The sequence below is a fragment of the Hippocampus guttulatus genome, chromosome 12 (assembly GCF_054856545.1).
Source record: "Hippocampus guttulatus isolate MCC_2025c chromosome 12, RoL_Hgut_1.0, whole genome shotgun sequence".
Taxonomy (NCBI): Eukaryota; Metazoa; Chordata; class Actinopteri; order Syngnathiformes; family Syngnathidae; genus Hippocampus; species Hippocampus guttulatus.
Genome location: NC_141272.1, coordinates 17,521,095 through 17,536,838, shown reverse-complemented (window position 1 = coordinate 17,536,838; position 15,744 = coordinate 17,521,095). Strand labels below are relative to the sequence as shown.

The window sequence follows — 15,744 nt, the reverse complement described above, 5'->3', positions numbered from 1 at the left end:
AGAGAAAAGTAGAACCTCGGTTCACAAACAAAACTTTTAAAGAAATATATCCTTGGTTCAGTACTTTGATTCCAGTCATGGCATGGACATGGCAAGCTCAGTTATGGTTGGGATTGACATGAACAAACTTGTGATTGACATCAGCAAACTTGTCCAACATCAATAACAACAAAAAAATTCAAATAACCCCATTATTTAATCTTGTTCCCGCAACACCTGCATTCCCCCAACAGATGGTGCACTGACCAATGGTGGACCTTTAATGGAGTGCTGTGTATTACTGTGTATTAGTCTGGCAAGCCACACACACAGTTGTTCTGCACGAAAGAAAAGGGTTTGACAGCCCGCTGTTGACCGCGGCTTGGCCCGGTTCAAACTTAACCGTGCAGCAAAATTATTTTATATGCTGTGGCTTATTCTTCGTGGATGACGTCACTATTCGGCAGTGAACAGACTCAAGCGCCGTTTTGCAAATTGATACAGAAAAAAAAGTTATCTATTTCATTTGCAGTGCGTTCATTCCGCTGGATAGGTTTTCTTGTGCGCTGAGAGTGTGTGACCAGTGTGGAATTGCGCAGTTTTAGAGGGAACATTGGTGCCGTTGCATTTCCGGTAAAAGTAAATCTAAATGAAAGATACCTAAATACGTTGTATTGCCTCGCGCTGGAAACTTCGCTTGTCTCGAAGAATTGGGCAATTAGCTAGCTGCTGCTGCTCCCTACCGGTATGGAAGAGTACTACATGTGACTCTTCCAGGCAATCAACCGCACAGGCATACATACATATTGTATAATTTCCCATGGCACACCTGACAATATCATGGTGTGCCGCGGCACAGGGTTTGAAAAACACTGTCATACATTACTGTATGTTCTCCTCCAAGTATTGTGCTAATTAGTGTGTAAACCCTGCATCTTGCATATTCATTGACGTATTACAACCTACTACCTAGATACTTTGCACATTTGAGAGTCGCAGTCCTCAGTGCACACTGTTAGTAAATGGAGTTGTAGATTTATTTGCATGTGCTTACTGAGCTGTAAGACTACATGCATTTAGAACCCATTGTGGCCCACAAGTCAAAAAGTTTGCCCAGCCCTGGTTTATATCACGTGGCATAGACATTACTTGGTCTAAGTCTTGGTCGTTATGAAATTGCACAATGTTTTGCTCGCGAAGAGAGTTTTATTTCTTCACAATAATGTGTGTTTTCTATAATTATTTTTGCCTACACACCGATAAAACAAGGTAAACGTACCGTAACGTTGTTGTGGGCTTAGAACGGATCAATTCCCATTCATTTCAATGGGAAACATGACTGAATGTTTCGGTTCACTCATGGCAGTGGTTCTTCACCTGGCTGGGTTCAATCGAACCCCAGGGGTTCGGTGAATCGGTCTCAGGGGTTTGACGGAGCCTCTGCCATGGAGGTTACACACCTGACTCAACATGTCAATTAATTATGACACGCTCGCTTGGCCACCACTGGCTGCAGATGATCACATTAGATTGTTTGTTCAATCAGTGCTGCGCGAAATGTAGTTCGATCGGTCGTCAACGTGTAACTGTCGTGATAGTACGTCGTGTGATTTTTTTTTAGAATGTTTTAATGGATGCTAACTATGTCGAGCAAAAAAAGAAAGTGGTCGGATGAATATGTACTACATGGATTCACATTCATCACGGAACGTGATGGGACTCAGCATCCTATCTGCATGATTTGTCATGCCAAGTTGAGCAACTCTAATCTCGCACCAGCAAAACTAAAAGAACACTTTTTGAATCCGATTTTTATTTTTCAGTAATGAAGGGTTCGATGAATGTTCAAATGAACTGGTTGGGTTCGGTACCTCTAACAAGGTTAAGAACCACTGACTCATGGAGACTCAGGACAAATTGAGTGTGTGAACCAAGATTCCACCTAAATTAAATGACTTTACCAAATATGTTATTATTATTACTGCATGCATTCACATTACAAAAGGGGCTGGTTTTAGTTACCATGCTTCCAATCATTTGCAAAACATGAGAATCACTTCACCTCAATGTTTCCTAGTGTGGGATGCTCGATCCTCCTGAGCAAGGACATGACTCTCTTTTGCAATGTAGAGCGACCTCAGAGCACAAACAAAACCGTATAAGTGAGGAGGATGCAAAAGAGATTACACACTATCCTACTTTTGGTCACTACAATGAGTTTTGTTTGTTTGACTCTCGTGTGCTCGTCACGGATTGTCCATAACGAACACCTTGTTCTAACATAAGGGTGTCCATATGTGCACTTGGCACCAGGACACCCGAGGCCGCAGTTCGATGATCGACTTTGTAGTTGTATCATCGGATTTGCGGCCGCATGTTCTGGACACTCGGGTGAAGAGAGGGGCGGAGCTGTCAACTGATCACCACCTGGTGGTGAGTAGGCTCCGATGGTGGGGGAAGATGCCGGTCCGTCCTGGCAGACCAAAACGTATTGTGAGGGTTTGTTGGGAGCGTCTGGCGGAATCCCCTGTCAGAAGGAGTTTCAACTCCCACCTCCGACAGAGCTTTTCCCATGTTCCGGGGGAGGCGGGGGACATTGAGCCCGAGTGGACCATGTTCCGTGCCTCTATTGTTGAGGCGGCCAATCTGAGTTGTGGCCGTAAGGTGGTTGGTGCCTGTCGTGGCGGCAACCCCCGTACTCGCTGGTGGACACCAGCAGTAAGGGATGCCGTCAAGCTGAAGAAGGAGTCCTATCGAGCCTTTATGGCCTGTGGGACCCCAGACGCAGCTGACGGGTATCGACTGGCCAAGCGGAACGCAGCTTCGGTGGTCGCCGAGGCAAAAACCAGAGCGTGGGAAGAGTTCGGTGAGGCCATGGAAGCCGACTTCCGGACGGCTTCGAGGAAATTCTGGTCCACCATCCGACGTCTCAGGAGGGGGAAGCAGTGCACCACTAACACTGTGTACAGTGGGGATGGGCGCTGCCGACTTCGACTCGGGACGTTGTGAACCGGTGGGCAGAGTACTTCGAAGACCTCAACTCCACCAACACGCCTTCCTTGGAGGAAGCAGAGCCTGGGGACTCTGAGGTGGGCTCTCCTATCTCTGTTGTTGAAGTCACCGATGTGGTTAAAAAGCTCCTCGGTGGCAAGGCCCCAGGTGTGGATGAGATCCGCCCGGAGTTCCTCAGGGCTCTGGTTTGTGGGGCTGTCCTGGTTGACACGCCTCTGCAACATCGCGTGGTCAACAGGGAGAGTGCCTCTGGATTGGCAGACCGGGGTGGTAGTCCCTCTTTCTAAAAAGGGGGACCGGAGGGTGTGTTCCAACTACAGAGGGACCACACTCCTCAGCCTCCCTGGTAAGGTCTATTCAGGGGTGCTGGAGAGGAGGGTCCGTCAGGAAGTCGAGCCTCAGATTGAGGAGGAGCAGTGTGGTTTTCGTCCCGGCCGTGGAACAGTGGACCAGCTCTACACCCTTAGCAGGGTCCTCGAGGGTATGTGGGAATTCGCCCAACCAGTCTACATGTGTTTTGTGGACTTGGAGAAGGCGTTTGACCGTGTCCCTCGGGGAGTTCTGTGGTGGGGTGCTTCGTGGGTATGGGGTACCGAACCCCCTGATACGGGCTGTTCGGTCACTATACCACCGATGTCAGAGTTTGGTTCGCATTGCCGGCAGTAAGTCGGAATCGTTTCCAGTGGGGGTAGGACTCCGCCAAGGCTGCCCTTTGTCGCCGATTCTGTTCATCACCTTTATGGACAGAATTTCTAGGCACAGCCGAAGCGTTGAGGGGGTCCGTTTTGGGGGCCTCAGTATTGCATCCCTGCTTTTTGCAGATGATGTGGTGCTGTTGGCTCCTTCAAACAGGGCTCTCCAACTCTCACTGCAGCGTTTCGCAGCCGAGTGTGAAGCGGGTGGGATGAAAATCAGCACCTCCAAATCTGAAACCATGGTCCTCACTCGGAAAAGGGTGGAGTGCCCCCTCCGGGTCGGGGAGGAGATCTTGCCCCAAGTGGAGGAGTTCAAGTATCTTGGGGTCTTGTTCACGAGTGGGGGCAGGAGGGAGCGGGAGATCGACAGGCGGATCGGTGCAGCGTCTGCTCTGATGCGGACGTTGTATCGGTCTGTCGTGGTGAAGAAGGAGCTGAGCCAAAGGGCGAAGCTCTCAATTTACCGGTCGATCTACGTTCCAACCCTCATCTATGGTCACGAGCTATGGGTCGTGACCGAAAGAACGAGATCCCGGATACAAGCGGCCGAAATGAGTTTTCTCCGCAGGGTGTCCGGGCTCTCCCTTAGAGATAAGGTGAGAAGCTCGGTCATCCGGGAGGGGCTCAGAGTCGAGCCGCTTCTCCTCCACATCGAGAGGAGACAGATGAGGTGGCTTGGGCGTCTGATTCGGATGCCTCCTGAGCGCCTCCCTGGTGAGGTGTTCCGGGCATGTCCCACCGGGAGGAGACCCCGAGGAAGACCCAGGACACGCTGGAGAGACTATGTCACCCAGCTGGCCTGGGAACGTCTCGGGGTCCCCCGGGGAGAGCTGGAAGAAGTAGCTAGGGAGAGGGAAGTCTGGGCTTCCCTGCTAAAGCTGTTGCCCCCGCGACCCGGCCCCGGATAAGCGGTAGATGATGGATGGATGGATGGATGTTTCACTCACCTGTTCCCATCATGTTGCTTATTGAGGCAAGTTCACTGAAAGTGGCATAGTTGGGCAGGATGGTCTGGACGGACACTTCGTCAGCAGCACTACGGATGTCAGCTTCTTCACAAAGGTGGCGGAAACATGACATGGCAACTAACACAGCCTCTGTGTCTGAACTCCACAGGAACATATAGAGACACACTTCAAGCTTGGTCTGAGCCTGCCTGCAGATTGGAATACCTCCACCCATGGTGGCACACTCCTGTTGCAAGCACAAAGATATGCATTAAACATAATTGATAGGGCATGATACAAAGCTGTCTATAAATACCATCACAGTTCAACCAATAACACTGCTTCATCGAAGAGAGAAAGCCATTTTCAACACTTTAGATTGGTCGAATGGTCAGTAATCTGTAAAACGAACAACAATTAATGTTTGGACTCACCATCAGTGTAGATACCAAATTGTGACATAGGAAGTTCCGTCCAGACGCCAGCGATATGCGCGCTTGTTTTATTTTTTAGCCTTAGCTTGCAGTTTTATGAAACACATGAGGCAGTGTGGATGGAAAATGTTTTTTCTACATGGGATGGGGAATTATTCGGTATTAACCTATTTTTAAACCCTTGAGTGTGCCTACACGTAAAGTAGCACCTAAAGTATGACCGGTAAATCTGCCATTTAAAAAAAACAACATTCGTATTAGGGATGGCGCAGTATTCCATATATCTCGGTACCTCTGTTTCAAAATTCTCACAATAATGTCATGCGAAGTGACGGACGGTATCAGATGCTGCCAGTGTACACGGCACTACATCATGAGTGGCCAGCCATCTGAAAAGTGAAACATTGCCCTGTCAACTTGAAAACCATGCCGCCCAAGAATTCCGTGGGAGCCTAAAAAGTCTTAAGGGCTCGTCTCATTTTGCAAATTTTTTTTGTCACATAGTCATATATAGGAGGCAAAAGCTGGGAAGAGACTTGAGATCCACCCTGAGCCTCTCGACCTATCACGGCCCAGCTTGGTTACGTCTTGCTCCTTTGTAAACTAAAAATAACCTCCAGCGTAACATGCACAGCAGTGCTTTAATATCTTAGAATGTCTGGAAAAAAATTATAAAAAAATACCTGATATGAAGCGCAATAAGTTGTTGCTTAGAGACGAAAGATCATGTCAGTAGTCTGCCAATATTCTGGATATTTTTAGTTGGGTTTTGCTAGTCGTTTTTTTATATGCTAGTTTGAATATATTTGTGTATAAGAATGTTACTGGACTTGGCAACAGCTTTTTTTCATGTTATATGCTTTGATTACCTCAATTTTTTCTGGTTTCTATTTTTATAAAATACTTTGCACTATGTACATATTTTGAAATAAATTGTTAGACATGTTTGTATAGGGCGGCCCGGTGGTCCAGTGGTTAGCGTGTAGACCTTACAGTTCAATTCCAGCTCCGGCCTCCCTGTGTGGAGTGTGCATGTTCTCCCGGGGCCTGCGTGGGTTTTCGCCGGGTACTCCGGTTTCCTCCCACATTCCAAAAACACGCATGGCAGGCTGATTGAACACTCTAAATTGTCCCTAGGTGTGAGTGTGGATGGTTGTTCGTCTGTGTGCCCTGCGATTGGCTGGCAAACGGTTCAGGGTGTCTCCCGCCTACTGCCCGAAGACAGCTGGGATGGGCTCCAGCACCCCCCGCGACCCTTGTGAGAATAAGCGGATCGGAAAGCGGTTTGTATAATGATTCACATGGTTGATGTGGAGACATTCAATGCAATTGTTGACAAAATATTTGGCATGTTTTGTTTAAATAGGCATTATTTAATTTCTATATTGACCAATGTGTTTGACATTTTCATAGTTGTGTTCACTTTTTTGTTTTAACAAAGGGCAACTTTCCTGGCACTTAAATTTCCACAACATGGCATTTTCCCTCAAGTTATTGTTCTAATAACGCTGTAATATCGTAATGTGGCCTTAAAACGTCAATATATCATACCCCAGTTAGCATTCTAGATTTTTTATTTTTTTTAATTTTTTTGCTGATGAACTGGCGACGACATGGCAGCGAGCAGTTTTCTACTTTACTAAAGAGGCACTGTTTTGACAGCCATTTCTCAGTGGTTGAGTTTTTGCATTGTCAGACAGTGAGCAACAAAAGGTCCGCTGGAAAGTATATACTTAAATATTGACCGTACAGTTACAGGTATTACCATTGGATGTGATTTCCATTGAATACACCAGCTGCATATTAACAGTTGTTTGATGCACAAATAGGGAAGACAGTACCTTGTTCTTGAGCAGAAATTTATTCCTGCAAATTAAGATCTCTCGCAACCACTTGAGAACTTCGGTGCCATTGACCATCTGCTGGCCAATCAGTTTGCGGCAGATGAGGAACTGCACCTGTGAACTAATGGATAACGATGTGTGTCGTAAAGGCCTAAGTAAATCATCTTAAAATTAGGCTTGACTTGAGTGTCTGTACCAAGCCAAAACTTTCAGTAAAAAATAGTGCATTTATGAATGCAGTGACAGACTATTTTCTTTCTGGGTGAGACCTACAAATTTACATGTATTTGCTTAAACCCTCTGCGCCACGTAACGTCAAGTTCTACAATACAATACATGCTGATTTATATCGCGCTTTCACAACAGCGGCAGCTGTAACAAAGCGCTTAACAAAACAGTTAACATAAAGTAAAATAATAAACACAACACATAACATAAAACACGGACAGTCGTGCAGTCCTAACCACTTTTCCATCACACGCTTTGTTGTTTGAAGCAGTTTGAGATGAAAGAGGAGAGAGTCAAAGTGTCCTTTAACCAGTGGATCAGAGACGTCATGCTCAAAATGTGCACACGTCGGCTACAAGCTAAGATTCAAAGTCAACAAGAAGCTGTAGCATCCATTGATGAAAAAAGAGATTGGTTCACTTCTCCTGTTCTGTGCGCTTATGTGTCACTTTACAGGTGCATTCCATTCCCATGAAAAGTCACATTTCTTTTTGTAATTGTTGACATTCGATTATTGGCACAGCACACCTTATGATCTCTCACATCACTGCACACTGAGTGGGAACCACTGCCTTAGAGTACCTGATATCCCAGAAAGTCTCTATCGGAGCATCAGGATTCCACTGTTCAATGGATTCTGGCTGGTGCAGTACTAAAAGAGCCTAAACAGATCGTAGGAGATAAAAGAAAAACAAAGGACAAAACCACAATGAAGAAGCAACCTTTTTCAGACAATTGCAAAACCATTGAATGTAAAAAACAAAACATTTTCATAAAGATTGTGAACATATAAAATAAGAAGAAAAGACTAATAATCCCTGCCCAAGGAAATTTACGTGTTGCGGCAGCATTATTGGACAATTTAAAAAGTAGCACATTAACAAATTTTGTGCTTCTCAATTCTTGCTGGGGATTTTAATTAGGAACGATTGAGCGAATTCAAGGTTTGAGTCCTTTGATGTTGCTTTATGATTCACTGTTCTACATGATTCAATCTTTATTAATATATAAAGTAAAATTTTAAACAATATATCATGTTAATATACAATACTCTATTTGTTTATTAAATGACATGTTTTGTGTTAATATATTTGTGTTTTCTTCTCAATTATTGCTTGAACAGGGTTGAGTTTAAACTGTGTCATGCCATCTGCGTCTACGGCTGTAACAATGGCATCTTTGTTTCTTTTCTTGTGTTCTGGCTGGTGGGGTGGGGGGGGGGGGGTGCAGGTCTGATGTGGCTGGTGCATGCTGAAGATCATGTTTCACCGACCAACGGTATAAAGGTATTGTGAAGATGACCATGTTAGGCCATGCAATTAGCTTTTGTGCTATGAGTTGACTCCACCTTGATGATAAGACGGTATGAAAGCAGGGACATCACCCCTGCCGGGGGAGAGACGCTCTGTTACAGACTTTACACTCTGTCACATGGTGTTTCTCAACAGCTGCAGCTAAAATAAATCTCATTGTTGTTCAAAGACTTTTGTTATCTTGGTTTCCCCTCGACAGTACACAGGGGCACTCACATTTTTTTCCTCTGGCAAATCGATGCACTGCAAATCTATTTTGTTACAGAATAATAAAACAATGTTACCAAAACTATTCTTTGTTAATTTATATTAACTGTAAATTGTAGCGATTCTACCAGTCTTAGGATCAGTAGATGTGCAATTAAAATAATAATAAATAAATATCCATCCATCCATCCATTTTCAGAACCGCTTGATCCTCACTAGGGTCGCGGGGGGTGCTGGAGCCTATCCCAGCCGTCTTCGGGCAGTAGGCGGGGGACACCCTGAATCAGTTGCCAGCCAATCGCAGGGCACACAGAGACGAACAACCATTCACGCCCACACTCACACCTAGGGACAATTTAGAGCGTCCAATCAGCCTGCCATGCATGTTTTTGGAATGTGGGAGGAAACCGGAGCACCCGGAGAAAACCCACGCAGGCCCGGGGAGAACATGCAAACTCCACACAGGGAAAATAAATCATATTCAGCCTCAAACCTCCATGGCTTCTTGTGAGAGTTGGGTTGTGTTGGCGAGAGGCACTAGTTGCACCAGACCAATTATGAGCTCAGCTGTGCTGCTCTGCATGTCTGGAGCTTGCTTCACAGGGTTCTAGTGGACAACAATGTGAATTAAAGATTCTCGTCCAGCTAGAATGGGCCTTGAACCTGCGTGAATGAAAGTAAGACAGACAATCACTCACATGCAACATGAGCTTGGGGTCAGCATGGATTAGTTTGACCAGAGCAAGCAGGAGGCACTTGTAACTTCTCGTATCCAGTTCGGTGGTTTTCTCTTTGAACTTAAGGCTGGTTGTCATCTTCCCCTTGAAAGTCAAACTCTGTCCGAGATAAAGGTGAGAAAAATGATAAGACTCAACAACGTAACAATGAATCAACAACATTGATGACAATCTCAATGATGACAAGAGTACACTGGTCATGCTCAGTCTTTAGACACTTATTTTAGAAACATGCTTCCATGGATCAGGCTCTAATGGCCTCAATTTAGAGAGGTGGAGTTTCCAGACATATTAGGTAAAAGAGACTTTAAACAACTGTGATACAAATATTTGGGGATTCGGAGAGTCCACACAAGTGTGAAATTACATAACCAAATCAAATTTTGTAAATGGCCTACTTTCAAAAATGTGCCCGAAATCACGCCTTTCAGATTTTGAAGATAACGATGCTACAATTTGTGTTTGGTGACGCGTATAGTGCACGTACCACATGCACACATCTGTACATTCATCCTGGACTCAGACTGCAAGTCCAAGTGCCCAGTTTTTGTTCAATGCAGAAGATTTCAAAAAACGCATATTGAGGTCCCACCCCCACTTCAATAAATATAACGATCACATGATCTTCACTATTTGGAGCTTGCATCATATTCTTGAACAAAACCAATCATTATTCCAGGGACAAATTGATTCTGAGAAAATAAAGTCCAGTCTTCATTATTCTACTGTATTTACCATAAGAATTTGCATACTTACCGGTGTCATGCGAAGAGGAGCATGGGTATTTTGGACAACCCGGTTGAGGGTGTCTGAGAACATAAAGCGGAGTTCTCCAGAGTAACAGTACACCGCATCTATCTTCGGCCACCAGTCCAGATGAGACTGCATGAGGGCACATGCAATGTGAAGTGAATGAGAGCAAAGTAAAGACATGCATAAAACAAAATATCGGTCTAATGGTGCTCTGGATACTTACATTGGTGATTATTCTGTGCAATGAGTTGACCAGGACAAAGTGGAAGGTTGAAGGAGAAGATGAAGCCAAGCACACCTTCAAAAAAAAAAAAAAAAAAGACTGGCTGTCAGAACTCTGAATTAATTTCCTCAAATAATCCTATTTATTTATTTTTGATGAGAACTAAGGCAGCAGTAAAGATTACGTCAAATCGTATTGTTTCATTTTGCGGCACGGCTCCTGCAATGCATTTGAATTATTTTCAAGCCACTGTGGTAAAAACACTGACAGTAGTGCACAGGCATCTGCTTCATAAATGACTTTGCAGGATTGTTTATATTAACCCACCTTAAAGTGCTGGTTGTTATGAGGGTTGATGCGGAAACAGGAGACAAAGCAGTCCATCATGAGCTCAACATCAGCATTCTGGCTGCCCGCCCCCCTCCAGAAGGGTTTTGCTGGGTTGAACAGCAAAGCCTTGTGACATGGACAAGAGACAGATGTCAGACCATGTAAAATTCGGGTAATTATATTCTATTCTCACATCACACTACGAAGCAATTAAGGCGAACATAGCAAATACCGCGAGCATGCAAGGATGGTTTTGGTTTTCTTACTGAGAAACAAAAGTATAAAACTACAATCAAATAAATAAATGTATGCAAAGTCCAAATCTGTTCCAAAAAGGTCCTACTTGTGTATTTGTATGAAGTAACACTGTCACTGAATGAAGGGGCTTGACGCGAGTGATGCCTTCAAAGTTCACTGAATTTGTGAGGTTGATGTTGTCAATGTCAGCAGTGGTAGTGTGCATCTCACGAGAACCATAACAGATGAATGTCTAAAAGCAGACTTCATTTATTCAGCAATTTGCACCATTGAAAAGTTCACATTTTGTCTATAATGAATGTGATGTTGCTGTTCCCTGAGCCCTGATCACATGTGACTTCATTTTGAGTCGATAACGACTGGCAAAATGTGTTTTTGAAGGTGCTAATTGTACATGAAAATGAATGAAGTTATCACATTCATTACAGAAAAAACATTAACTTTTTACTGCTGACAATGGCTAAATAAGTCTAATATCCCGTGAATAGTGGATTGAGCCATCCCTTCAACTCCATAGAATTAGAAAAAATAGTGGAGAGTGACAAGGGTGGCATGAGTACACAAATAATTGGACTTTTCAAGGTTAGTACGAAACGCCTTTTATCTTTTGTATGGAACAAATAAAAATGACTCTTGACAGAGGGGTTGAATTTAAACTTGATATTGCATTCTTTCACACAATCAAATACAAACAAAAAAGAGAAAGGCGAGAACTTAAGTAAATATTCAGACCTTGAGATCCATGACAATGGACTGGACAAGGAGAAAAATAGTTGAGTGGTCCTCCCAATTAATATAAGTTGATGCTTTACACAGTTTTACACAGGCGATAGCAGCGCTCTCCATCAGTTGCTTACTACCACCCTGGCCGGCCAAAGCCTTCCGTAAACTGTCCAAAAACAGTTTCTGCAGGCACAACAGGAAAGACATAAAGCCAGTTATTACTGACGAAAGTAGGTTATTTATGGTGTGTTCCCCTCTCCCGCTCACCTTGTTGGCCTTGCTATCTTCCACAGTGTCTTTGGAGATTGTGTGTGTGATCTCTGGGCAAAGGATCAAGAGAATGATCTGAAGTGGCCACACTGCAGCCTTCCTTTTAGCGCTCTCTGCAAAACTATCCACCAGGTCAAACAACTTCTCAGCAGCTTCTGCAGAAGTAACACAAACACACAGACGGACCACCATGGCATTGACAAAAAGTGACATTTAGAGTGTACAGTATACACATACTGTATATGCACCCATCAATCCACATCTTTGTTATACAGTGTGTGTACATACATACATACATATATATATATATATATACATATATATATTATACACTTTCTGGCTGTCCATCATGTCTGATGATGACACTTGCTCCAAGGGAGGGGAGGATGGGTAGGGTGGGGGGGGGGGGGGGGGCAGCGACTCTGTTGCTGGTGCCACTTCTCGTGGGCATAGAGACCGATTCTTGAGCCGCAGGCTCGACCACAGATGGAGCAAGGGAAACCGGATACCAGGGGGGTACCAGCTGCCCGTGGTGTCGTTGAATGCGTTTCTCGGTTCGTCTGGCTTGGTTAATTTTGTGTATTTCAGAGATTGCAGTGGCACAAGTGATCTGCCAGGTTGGTCTGTTGAGTGCAAGTGTTTCAAGCTGCGTGGGGTTGACGTTGGCTCGCTTTAGGAGGTCCCTGCTGTAGTCCTTGAGGCGCCGCCTTTGCCCCCCAGAAGAACGCTTTGCACCTCTCAGTTGGCCATAGAGGACCTGGCGGGGCAGGCGGTTGTCTGGCATGCGAATGGTGTGTCCAATCCACCGAAGATGTTTCTTCGCCACGGCCGCTTCCATGCAGATGGAATTGGTGCTTTTGAGGATGTCTGTATGGGGAATTCGATCTTCCCAGGACAGGCCAAGGATCTTTTGCAGGCAGCGGATGTGGAAGGCTTCCAAGGTAGTAATGTGCCGGCGATATGAGTCCATGACTCTGACCGGTAGAGCAGAGTGGAGAGACACACTGCGTTGTACACGGCAATCTTGGTACAGGTCTTCAGGTTTCGATTTTCAAAGACCCTGCTGCGTAGGCGACCAAAGGATGATGATGCTTTATTAATACGGGTGTGGACTTCAGTGTCAAGGGAACAGTTTGAAGATAAAGTGGAGCCAAGGTAGGTGAAATGGTCCACTACGTTTAGTGGAGTGCCATTAATGTGAAAGCTGGGGGATGTGGAAGTTGGGGTAGCGAGTTGGAACATGACCTCAGTTTTTTTACACACACACACACACACACACACATATATACATACACACACACGCATATATACATATATATATATACACAGTATATATATATATACATATATATATATACACAGTATATATATATACATATATATATATACACAGTATATATATATATATATATATATATCAGTGCTGTCAACCGATTAAAATATTTAATTGTGATTAAAATGCAACTGACATAATTAATTGTGATTACTCACATTTTTATCGTTTCTAAATTTCCTTTTATATTTCTCCTTTTATATTTTTTTTGTCCTATTTTTTCCCGTTTTAATGCTCTCATCAACATGGAAACATGGATCAGTTGGATGATTTTCTTGCCCGAGTTATACCCGTTTTTTCATGGAAAACATTTTTGTTGAATGTTTATTTGCGTTTTTAGAATTAGAATTTGGGGGATTTAAGTATTCCCCCCACCCAGCAATGCATTTAAATGAGCAGTAACACGCATGTTTGCTGTTCACAGGCTCCTAACAACCCTGGTACTATAAAAAAAATAATAATTCTCAATTGTTTTTGTACCTGCCATATCTGCTTGAGGTCGTTGGTAGAGCATGGTGAATTCATCAGGGTAATTTTCAACCCAGTTCCAAAATGCCTGTCAAGAAAAAGTTAAAGCAGATTGTGCACATGATGAACAAGAATCAGTTTATTTACTTTGTGTGTGAATTTTCCTGTGAGGATTTTTGGCAACCATTTCTATATGGGGTGTTAAAGTTCTGGGTTCCAACACATTTGAGATTTCAAAATTCCAGTTTTTCCAGACCCTAATCGCCAGACTTCGGGGTAAAAAGACCAAATAATTGGAGAAAATGTGTAGTCGGTCAAGGATCATAAACGACCAGATGCATATAGGTCAGGTTTGATGCCCAATTTTCAGGGAGTAATTGGACAATGGGGAGGAATGAACAAATAAACATAAAACAAGCTCCTCTTGTTTTATGTTGTCTTGAGAGGGAAGAAATGTCATCTGTGCTGTATAGCACATTTGACAATGAAGTTGTATCCAATCCAATCCAAATATGCAGCAGAGAATGCTCCCTGATCATTGTGAATGAGAATCCGTGAATATATGTACATCTCAGAGGTTTAACCTGCTTATACCATGTGCACTTTTTAACAAAAATGAAATGAAACTACCAATTCATATTTTCATAGGTTTTATAGTCAAAATAGAAACCTTGACCATGATTTCTTTTCCGTTGCGACGCCTTTGGGCTTAGCTACAAAGTCATTGCAATCCAATAACTTCTCTAAAGGAATGTAAACGATCTTGAAATAGCTTTTCTAGTTAATATTAAATCTCAATATTAAGGAGACCGGAAAGCAGTAGTGGTCTCAATGAGCATATGCACACCAGGAGCACAAACAGCGGAAGAGCTTCCCTGCATAGCAAAAGAAAGCTCATTACAATGGTTACATATTGACACAGTAAGTTACCGCCATGACTGTAATAATGCGTTACTGAAGTAGGTTCGTATAAAGTACAGTGTGTTCCGAGTTAATGTACAAATCTGGGTCGCCTGGGTAGGAACGGAATTCCCATTAAAATAATTGTAATTGTGGACCGTGGTTCTATTAGGTTGCAGTCCCAGGGTGGGTCCTTATGACTGTTTGCTTCAAGGCCAGAAGTGTTAAGTATTGATTTGATGTGTCAAAATGGAAATAAAATATGTTCACACTGGTACAAAACTCAAGGGCACTTGCATTCATTAAACAAAAGAAGCTGTTACACCTACACGACAGCTCAACAGAACACAAAGGAACAACCTACCTTTTCTAAACTGTTGATGACTGCGAGCTGTGCAGGCTTTTTAAGCGTTTTAAATTTCAGAACAGTTTCTACAAGAAAATAGACATCAGAAAATCATCAAACTTGACACAATCCAGAAACCAATCATGCAAATCTTTAGCCATAAAACCCTATAGTGTATAACCTTGGAGCAGCCTCTTGAGCTTGGAACAGTCCACATTAATGTACTGCATCAGCTCGATGTCATGAACATCCACATTGTCCTCCAAGCACACCGTCAGCTCCTGTAGCCTGAGTAAAAGACACACAATCACATGCGCGCACACACAAAAAACCATGAAAAAATGTGACCATGCTATGTACAACCTGTGTCTTTCATGGATGTCAGAACATTTCAGAAGATAGTCAAAAGCTGTAGTTATGATCAAGTCATGACAAGCTGCACTGATCTACAAATCTGGTCTTGATTCAAGGCAATTTCTGTCATGATTTTTTTTTTAATCAAGGATAATGTTGACTAAAGGTTTATAAGCATTTAATTCAATGGAGCACCGAAGGAGAATGCATATTTTAAATTGTATGTTACGGTATTAAATTTAAAATTCAAACAATCTACTCATGGCTCTTTTTCGAACCATCTATCCCTGGAAATCTGTGCCAAATCGGCTGATCATGAGGGCCTGGTGCTCCCAGATTAATCAACCTATTGTGAAGCTGTGTTTGCGTGTTGTATGTGTTGGCATGTGG

The 15,744-nt window shown here is 43.6% G+C and overlaps 1 protein-coding gene across 3 annotated transcripts in view; it reads right to left on the bottom strand.

The window, feature by feature from the left end:
* Positions 1-15,744, bottom strand: part of nf1a (neurofibromin 1a) — an 88,283-nt gene that overhangs the window by 56,738 nt on the left and 15,801 nt on the right. For all 3 annotated transcript variants that reach the window (XM_086124734.1, XM_086124736.1, XM_086124735.1), the window contains exons 5-18: positions 15,182-15,288; positions 15,019-15,086; positions 13,767-13,842; positions 11,951-12,108; positions 11,693-11,866; positions 10,700-10,828; positions 10,373-10,447; positions 10,153-10,278; positions 9,358-9,495; positions 9,153-9,266; positions 7,722-7,801; positions 6,909-7,032; positions 4,634-4,880; positions 2,042-2,115 (exon numbers count right to left, since the gene is read on the bottom strand). In XM_086124734.1, the coding sequence (XP_085980860.1) occupies positions 2,042-2,115; positions 4,634-4,880; positions 6,909-7,032; positions 7,722-7,801; positions 9,153-9,266; positions 9,358-9,495; positions 10,153-10,278; positions 10,373-10,447; positions 10,700-10,828; positions 11,693-11,866; positions 11,951-12,108; positions 13,767-13,842; positions 15,019-15,086; positions 15,182-15,288 (1,690 nt within the window). The remainder of the gene's footprint in view (positions 1-2,041; positions 2,116-4,633; positions 4,881-6,908; positions 7,033-7,721; positions 7,802-9,152; positions 9,267-9,357; positions 9,496-10,152; positions 10,279-10,372; positions 10,448-10,699; positions 10,829-11,692; positions 11,867-11,950; positions 12,109-13,766; positions 13,843-15,018; positions 15,087-15,181; positions 15,289-15,744) is intronic.